This window comes from Spea bombifrons, chromosome 2 (genome assembly GCF_027358695.1).
Source record: "Spea bombifrons isolate aSpeBom1 chromosome 2, aSpeBom1.2.pri, whole genome shotgun sequence".
Taxonomy (NCBI): domain Eukaryota; kingdom Metazoa; phylum Chordata; class Amphibia; order Anura; family Pelobatidae; genus Spea; species Spea bombifrons.
In genome coordinates this window covers 2,498,366-2,507,289 of record NC_071088.1, presented here as the reverse complement: position 1 = coordinate 2,507,289, position 8,924 = coordinate 2,498,366, and the positions used below count along the sequence as shown (strand labels likewise).

At 50.3% G+C, this 8,924-nt stretch overlaps 1 protein-coding gene across 1 annotated transcript; it reads right to left on the bottom strand.

Annotated features, from left to right (window-relative positions):
* Window positions 1-457: 457 nt before the first annotated feature.
* Window positions 458-8,775, bottom strand: GTF2E1 (general transcription factor IIE subunit 1). The gene is made up of 4 exons (XM_053456975.1): window positions 8,328-8,775; window positions 2,608-2,809; window positions 1,247-1,482; window positions 458-929 (listed from the first exon to the last, which is right to left on the bottom strand). Exons 1-4 carry the CDS (start codon window positions 8,773-8,775, stop codon window positions 499-501), a joined length of 1,317 nt encoding a protein of 438 aa, XP_053312950.1. The 3' UTR covers window positions 458-498.
* Window positions 8,776-8,924: the final 149 nt, after the last annotated feature.

Sequence of the window (8,924 nt, the reverse complement as noted above, 5' to 3'; positions counted from 1 at the left end):
GGAACGGACCCCATTCCTTCACAGGGTTACCCAATGGGGGCCGCCATCAGGACCCATGAACCCAAGCATTAAAACGCCAGGAGGGACTGGGTCTGCAACCTCGGGTGCAACGCCTCCCTTTGGTGGTCCTTCGGCGGAACTTCAATTCTAGGGGGAACTCATCAGATTATAGCAAAACGGCCCAAAATCACGGGATGGGGAGGGCTTTTAAAACGTCGGGATTTAAACGTTCTCAAGGAATATGTAATAAAATGCAAAAATAGAAAAGGCTTTCCTCCTAAAAACAACGCGTTTGTGGTTAAAATTAAAACATAAAAAACGCAAAATTCTGCATTAAAAAAAAAACTATTTTAAAAAAAGAAAAAATCCAGAGAGTGAAAGCGAAGGGAACGCGAACCTTGGATTTGCTGTAACCGGTGAAACACTTCGGACGCGGCTCGATCTGACGGACCCCAAACCCGGGCCGCCTCTGTAACAGTCCATCGTCACAGCAACCACTCAGTCGTACAAGGCCTCAAACATCTTCTTCCCCATTTCTATGTAGGCGTCCTTCTCCTGGGGCGTCATCTGCGCCACGAGCTCCGGCCGCTGGCTCACCTGGCTGTACGGGAACGGGCGCCCCCCGACAGTCACCGTCGGATCGGCGGCTATCTCTTCAAACTCGTCGTCGTCGTCATCATCTACTTCATACTGACGGGAAGAAGGAATCACGGGGTGGCGCGCTGCTGGGCTGTCCTGGTCCGACTCACTGGTGTCGCTGTCCGAATCGCTGCCTGCGACCGTGCTGGATGCTGCGGCCGCCGCGGCCCCCGCCGCCGAGGCAGCGCTCTTCTTCTCATGAATGAGCAGAGCCTGCATCACCTCCTCGTCTTCGTCAGCCACGGGGCGGCTCTCTTCCTGGTCCTGGAAGGCGTTTGTGTCCATTGTGCCTACGAACAAAACGCAGGACGGTCAGAGAAACAGCAGCAACGTTGATAAATGTAACGCAACGCATTTGGCTGATAGAAACACGCTGATTGCGAGCTAAATGGGGAAATCATCACTTAAAATGGATTCTGGGATGGAGTAGACCCCAAACTCATTATCTAAATGCAGAGAAATAATTAGCGTGAATTAAATTGGGGGTCACTGCAATCATCAAATAATGTGATTATGCCCAATTTAGAATATGCCCCCCGGCTTCTCCCCGGCCGCCCCTCGGCTCACACATACACCGTGTAATATCGCTCCACACTTTGTTTCTCACCGTCTTTGAGGTCGCTGGCGTCGCTGTAAGCCCCCTGGACCGTGCTCTCCCTCAGCCAGATGGGTCTCTCCTTGACCGGCTTGCCCTCGGCGGCCGCCCTCTGCAGGTCCTCCTGCTCCTCCATGCTGATGACCACGTCCTGCGTGTACAGATTGTCGTACGAGGGGCCCTTGGTGCTCCATGCTTCCCGCTGCGGCCCCGACGCTCCGGCCGCTGCCGACGCGTTCCTCTCCTTACTGCAACATTCAATATTATAAACGCTCATCGTTAAAGGAAGAAATTCAACAAACAAACCGTCCGGCCCCCGGGTAGTCGCTCTAACTGCCCCGTCATCTCATCACGCCGGGGCAGAGACGTCATTTTTTTCTAAAAAACGATAGAATAAAGTAATTCCCGCAGAGGTGGTCCGGTGATCGGAGACAAACCGCGGGGAGCTCCGGCGCATGTACTGAACACACGGCACCCCGTTCATTTATTCACGTCAATCCCTTTAGTGTCTAAGGAAGAAAGTAATCTTACGGTCTCCGGGGGGCATTAAGAATTGGGCCCCTATAGGCACTGCTTTCCGAGGATAATGGGACTTGTAGTCAGCGTGACGATGAAGCCGAGTTTCTTCTCCCCGCTCAGCTCTCTTCACTCAGACCCAAACCTCCACAAATATCTCCCCAACTCTCCAAAATAACTCCTACTCCTACTCCGTAAACAGCCAAAAACTGTTATTTTCCCTAACGAGCTTCTCAGCCCCCCCCTCCTCCCGCCGGCCCCCGGGGACTCCTTAACCGACTCGACACAAACCCCGCGCCTGTTACTTAGCACTTAAAACGCGTGGCGTTGAGAGAGATGAATGGCGGTTCTCACCAGGCATCGATTAAGGAATAAAAGCTGAGACGCGATTATACTGATTATCACTCGAAGGTTCCGCGGCCGATCTGAAGGGGGGGGCTTTCTTGGTCTGTTAGAAACTCGCTCAATCACTATCTGTGTCGCCGACTAATACTTAACGACCCGTTCGACACCGCGGGGTATTCACTAATGCCCCCCATACGGGGATAGCGTTACGGGGGTATCCCACGCGTTTCGCTGGAGCGCCAAGGGTTCTGACCCAACAAGGACCTGCTATCTCCCGCGCGGACGTCTCTGCTCTTCCTTTAAGGTTTTGCCAGTTTGGGTCGAGGAACAACCCAGAACCAAAGCGTTAATTAATTTACCCCAAAAACTACCCCCACCCGGCCTCCAGCTTCTCGCAAACGCTTTAGAACGTTAACCATCGCATCAAAGGATTCCCCGTAAAACTCCCGTCTCTAAACGCCGCATCTCAGTTTTCCCCCAATACCAGACGACGAAGGGTTAAGGGGCGGTACCTCTGTCTGAGACCCGGGATCTCGGTGGGCTCTGGCTCCAGGATCTCGTAGGCCAGGTTGATGTCCTCCGTCTCCCTCAGCAAGGCGTATATGGGCTCGATCTGCTCGTTGAATCGAGCCACCAGGGTGCGGGCGTCCTTCTTCGGCATGGCCGACTCGTCCTCCTCCACCTCCGTCTGGCAGAACGTGCAGCGGAAAGTGCCTGGGGGGGACACGGGAGGCAGATATTAAAATAATGCGCCCCTTGCGGAATCACGGCCACTAAAACAATGGGCCTTCATCACTCCCATCACTCCTGGGTTCCAATGGCCCTTTATCACTCCCATCACTCCTGTGTTCCAATGGCCCTTTATCACTCCCATCACTCCTGTGTTCCAATGGCCCTTTATCACTCCCATCACTCCTGGGTTCCAATGGCCCTTTATCACTCCCATCACTCCTGTGTTCCAATGGCCCTTTATCACTCCCATCACTCCTGTGTCCCAATGGCCCTTTATCACTTCCATCACTCCTGTCTCCCAATGGCCCTTTATCACTCCCATCACTCCTGGGTTCCAATGGCCCTTTATCACTCCCATCACTCCTGGGTTCCAATGGCCCTTTATCATTCCCATCACTCCTGTGCTCCAATGGCCCTTTATCACTCCCATCACTCCTGTGTCCCAATGGCCCTTTATCACTTCCATCACTCCTGTCTCCCAATGGCCCTTTATCACTCCCATCACTCCTGTGTTCCAATGGCCCTTTATCACTCCCATCACTCCTGTGTCCCAATGGCCCTTTATCACTCCCATCACTCCTGTGTTCCAATGGCCCTTTATCACTCCTGGGTTCCAATGGCCCTTTATCACTCCCATCACTCCTGGGTTCCAATGGCCCTTTATCACTCCCATCACTCCTGGGTTCCAATGGCCCTTTATCACTCCCATCACTCCTGGGTTCCAATGGCCCTTTATCATTCCCATCACTCCTGTGTTCCAATGGCCCTTTATCACTCCCATCACTCCTGGGTTCCAATGGCCCTTTATCACTCCCATCACTCCTGGGTTCCAATGGCCCTTTATCACTCCCATCACTCCTGGGTTCCAATGGCCCTTTATCACTCCCATCACTCCTGTGCTCGCTGATCCAAGTTTAAGTTTGAAAAGCTAATCGATGGTCAGAAATCCCTTTTGTAATTATATTACAGCCAGAAATTTCCTTGTTTTCCCTGAAAACGGCGAAGTGACCCCAAACTTCTGAACGGTAGTGTGTGTAATGAATGCAGGGTGCAGGGGGGGGCTGTGTGGAATATCCAGGTTCAGGGTCTGCGTTTCACAGCCGGTGAATATCTCGCTCAGACGCCCACAGAACGTCCTTATTGTCAGCAGCTGTCGGGAACGCGGGATGCGTACGGGGACAGGAAAAGAAAGCGAGAAGAGAATGAAAGCAAACGGAGGGCCGTGTCTGTGCGAGTCCCCGGAGCAGCCTTCCAACTGCCGCCATCACCCGAGAGCCAACGGAAATACCCAACGTCTTCGTATCGACGCCCACCAGGGCTGCAAATAACGATTGATTAGCTGCCCGATGTAAATTTTTCATTTATTTAACATAATTTAATAATAAAATTTAATAATTTAAACGTAAAAATAAAAAATTGGCAGCGATTTTCATTATCGATTTTATCGATTAGTTGTTGCAGCCCTAACGTCCACGATAAAGAACCAATTCCACTTCTAAAGGCCGTCAAACTTCTTACATCACATGGAGGGTGGTAGATAAACAGAACAGCCTCCCAGCAGAAGTGGTAGAGGGTAATACAGTGAGGGAATTTAAACATGGATGGGACAGACATACGGCTCCTGAATCTAAGGTACGACTGATTGGGTTTCCTGCCTGTAACAGGAGATACTAGGAAGGTTTTATATTGAGAATTACAGCTGTAGTCTATACACCATGCGCAACGCCAGGCAGGGGCTGCAAAAGCCAGCAAAAATATAAATACGGTCACTATATGTATACAGCAGGTCCCAATCGCATCCCAAACACGCAACGCACTGATAAGGGTTAAACATGTGTGTATTAAACACGCTACAGCCGTGTGTGAGTTTTCTCAACACACGTTATCGTTTTGGACAGAACAGCTTTAACAATAAGGGACTATATTTTTATCTTGTTGGGGGGGAACATTGGGGGGCAACTGGGGGGAAAGCTGGCGTGTTAATGACCGTCCCGCTGTGAACTCGCATCCCATTAAGGCTGCCTGAACCAATCAGCTTCCACCAAAGGGGAGGAGCTACCTAAAGCAGCGCAGTACGTATGGTTTATTTGAAATCCCGATTTGTTACATTCTCTTGGTACTTTCTGTTACTTTGTTGCTGTCATTAAACTATTAGATTCAGGGGAAAGATGCATTTTAATGGTTTTCCTCCCCAAAGGAAATGTTTACGAACCAACGAATGCGCGCTCTGACGGCGCTGTGTATTAATATATGCCGGAAGGGCGCGATTATCATTCATCTGCATTTCTATGGCGTTCTATTCTTCTCTCGAGCGAAGGACAGAGGAGAGAACAGAAAGCTCAGCGACGGCTTCAATCAGAAACGTTTCATCATTCAGAGCCCACGTCGGCCCCACGCACCGGGAGAGCGCGCATGCGCGTCATCTCCCACCGTGCTTTGGCCGACTGTATAAACCCTCCGGGATCGTGGGGCAGAATTACAGGATTGTGGAACACCGAAGTTAAAGCATTTCCAGGCCAGCTGCGCCCGTCCGGCTCCGTCCAACCAGACGGCGCTCCCCGCTTTTACACCTCGCTAATACAGAGATTATTAACCCTTTAAGGACAATGGGCGGTCCCTAAACCCATTGAAAACAATGCATTTTGAGCCTGTACATGTACGGGCTTTGTCATTAAGGGGTTAATTAGCGTTTGGTAGCATAGACACATACAATTGGTCTGCCACTTCTGCCAGGAGGCCGTTCCATTTCTCTACTACCTTCTCAGCAAAACAACTTATTGCAGAAAACCTAAATGTTTTTTATTTTATAAAAAAGGATTTTAAATAAAAAACACGTAATGCTGATCCGCTGCAAGGCGTTCGGAGGAAACAAACAGAATGGAACAGAAGTCAGGCTGTCGGGAATGTTTGTCGTTCAGGTCTGGATGGGTATTTGGGCCGGGATCACCTAAATTATCTTCCCCGTTCATTATCCGGCTGCTATCGCCCCCTCTTCAGCCCCCCCGGAGGAACACGTTAGGACGGCAAACGAATCCTCACTCTGAATGTTTAGGTGAACGCGGCTCACGGGTTGAATGTTTAGGTGAACGCGGCTCACGGGTTGAACGTTTAGGTGAACGCGTCTCATGGGTTTATCGCACTCCTCAATGTTTAGTTACGGACGAGGAGCGTTAATTATTCAGAGGGCCGATCGATGCGGCGGATTCCCAGGCTGACAGACACGCCAGGCGGGGGAGCCGGAGGACCGCCTAGGGTCCGGTGCACGCGGGGGCTATAGGGGCTCGTCTGCTGGAAGCGCAGATCGCAGAGAGGTAACAGGAAAGGAAGGTTCTGGTAACGAGCAGCGCCCTCTACTGGTCATCCAGGGGAACGCCATCCATCTCCAAACAAGAAATGACTTTTATCCTATAGAGGAGGTCACTGAATCCAGCCACAAGGGGTTAATCCACGTGCAAGCCGCCCTTCGCACGACTCAGTGAGTACCGGAGGAGGCTGGCAGGGTAAGGTAACGTGTCATTCTGGCCCCTGTGGCCCTTTAAAGCTGCACTAAATGCCATCTGCTAAAGGCGTAAGCTGTTATTACCCGGTAAGGCCAAGGAGTCTCTTATATACTCAGTATATCAGCTCTCCGGTACAACACGTGAGCGCTGAACTCACGCATGTGCAACGACGTGTTCCGCGACACCGGGATATCGCCCTCTGAACGCCCTTATTTATTATTATTATCTTTTATTTATATAGCGCCAACAGTTTACGCAGCGCTTCATACAATCCATTTATTCAAGGGGTCTGAGAAGACGAGAGTCGACAGACTAAGACAAACCGATGCATTAGGTGGAGAGACTCGGCTCGCAGGCTTACAATCTAGAGGGAGTACACAATTACCGAGAAAAACTGCCCCACCGGACCCTTAACACACGTTATAGATCTAAACACTAAAGCAATCCAGCACCTGCTTGACAGATATATGTCATTTATTTAACCCCCCCCCGTGTGTGTGAATCCCAAAGGAGCAGTCATCTTAACCGCCTGTTCTCGGGACATGCATGATTATTCCTCCCCATTAAGTTATATCTCCCCTGTCGCTCAGTTGCTGATTGGTTGGGGCAGCCTTTGTAACTGAGGCGATGTTAGATAACGCTGCCTCTGCCACGGCTGCATTTTTCATCTGAATTATCTCAAAAACAGCAGCAGTGAATGCTGGGTAAAAAAAAAGCCCAAACTGAACATCCCGCGAAAAAAATATATCTGCTTCCCAGTTTGAAACAAACGGCAGAACCCAAGAACTTCCTCAATCTTACGCTACGCTACCATTCACAACAACATGAAATGGATCAGAAATCCAGCACAGACGGGGTTAATGCTGTAAATCGCTGATTTTTTATGGAATCTCTTCATAGGCACACAGAGGCCCTTTATCACTCCCATCACTCCTGTGTCCCAATGGCCCTTTATCACTCCCATCACTCCTGTGTCCCAATGACCCTTTATCACTCCCATCACTCCTGTGTCCCAATGGCCCTTTATCACTCCCATCACTCCTGTGTCCCAATGGCCCTTTATCACTCCCATCACTCCTGTGTCCCAATGGCACGTTGTGTTCGCTGATCCAAGTTTAAGTTTAAAAGGATAATTGATGGTTAGAAACCCGTTTGTAATTCTGTTACAGCCAGAAATGTCCTCGTTTCCCATGAAAACAGCGAAGTGACCCCAAACCTTGGAACGCAGCGCGTATTTCTGCACAGCGATGTATTTAACACTCGGATACCTATTTCTGATTCCATGGAACCTCCGCCTTATGACTGAGCCGTTATATTGTTTCCCACAAGGCAGTTACACACACGAATATATACATACATACCGTATATATATTTATACATACACTTATATACAGTGTTTTAGTGATAATAGTACTAAAACAAAGACACTCGTTAAGGGGGGCGCTCCCTTTTAAAGCTGAGCTTTGTAAGGTTGGGGTTTTTCTCTGACATGCCTCGTTGTTTCCATAATGGCGGAAGCGAAATAACAAATACGACCAACGTATACAGACAGATAAGACACACAAAGAAACGGAGAACAACCGTTCATATAACACAGAGCCGCCAAACGGTCTTTATCAAATTGAATTTAAAATGAAACTGTTTAAATTGGAGGGTAACTATGTATTGCTTTAAAAGGGCAGTGGAGGAGTGGAGCAGCCTCCCAACAGAGATGGTAGAGGGTAATACAGTGAGGGGATTAAACATGCATGGGATAGACATACGGCTCCTGAATCTAAGACGAGACCGACGACTGATTAAGGTTTGAGTCGTTACAGCAGGAGAAACGGGCGACTAGACGTTTTTCACAGAACGCACCAAGTTTCTGCCCCACAGACTAATAGCGCGATGCACCAACCTGTACTAAGGGAGGTAAAAAGCCTCAGAAGCCTGAATCTGGGGGCAGTAAATAGAAGCCCTTGCATCATAAATGGCGCGCTGCGCATGCACCGGTGCCGTACCTGTCATGGGATCAAACAGCTGGTTGGCCTCCAGATCGGTGAACGCGCTGCAGCAGTTGGGACATTTGAAGGACGCCCTGTTGGTGGAGTCCCGCTCGTCCGTCTCGATCCTCCGCCTCATGTGGTCCAGCTTGTATTTGACTACATTGACCAGCAGTTTATAGTTGATGAAGTAGTAGTTGTGCCGGGTGGTCTTCCCGTCGCTGGCGGTCTCCACGCGCATTCGGCTTTTAATAAACTTGTCCCCCTTTAGAGTGCTCAGCACGGCTCGCAGCTGCTTGCGGTCGAATTTAAGCAGCTCCAGCATGTCCTCCTCCTTGACGCAGGGGTTCCGGATCAGGATGTCCAGAGCCAGGGCATGTTCCAGGCCGTAAAAGCCCCGCACCACGTACTTGGCCAGGCGCTTCAGCACGGCAGGGACCTCGGTCACCACGTCGGGGTCCGTCATCTCCTCGGTGCCTTCGGAACGGAAAACATACGCGTTTATACAGAGCAACCCCCAGGACACTCAGCCAGCCACATCCATCCAAACGCTGAAAACACAGAACCCAACACGAAGACCAGTGGCCCCTATTTTTAGGGGCCAGTCCCCTCCCC

Coding starts and splice junctions, on each gene's coding strand:
- GTF2E1 (XM_053456975.1), bottom strand. CDS start 8,775: ATGACGGACCCCGACGTGGTGACCGAGGTCCCTGCCGTGCTGAAGCGC. Junction 2,810..8,327: donor GCTGTTTGATCCCATGACAG/GTACGGCACCGG, acceptor TGTCCCCCCCAG/GCACTTTCCGCTGCACGTTC. Junction 930..1,246: donor CGCCAGCGACCTCAAAGACG/GTGAGAAACAAA, acceptor TTTTGTTCGTAG/GCACAATGGACACAAACGCC.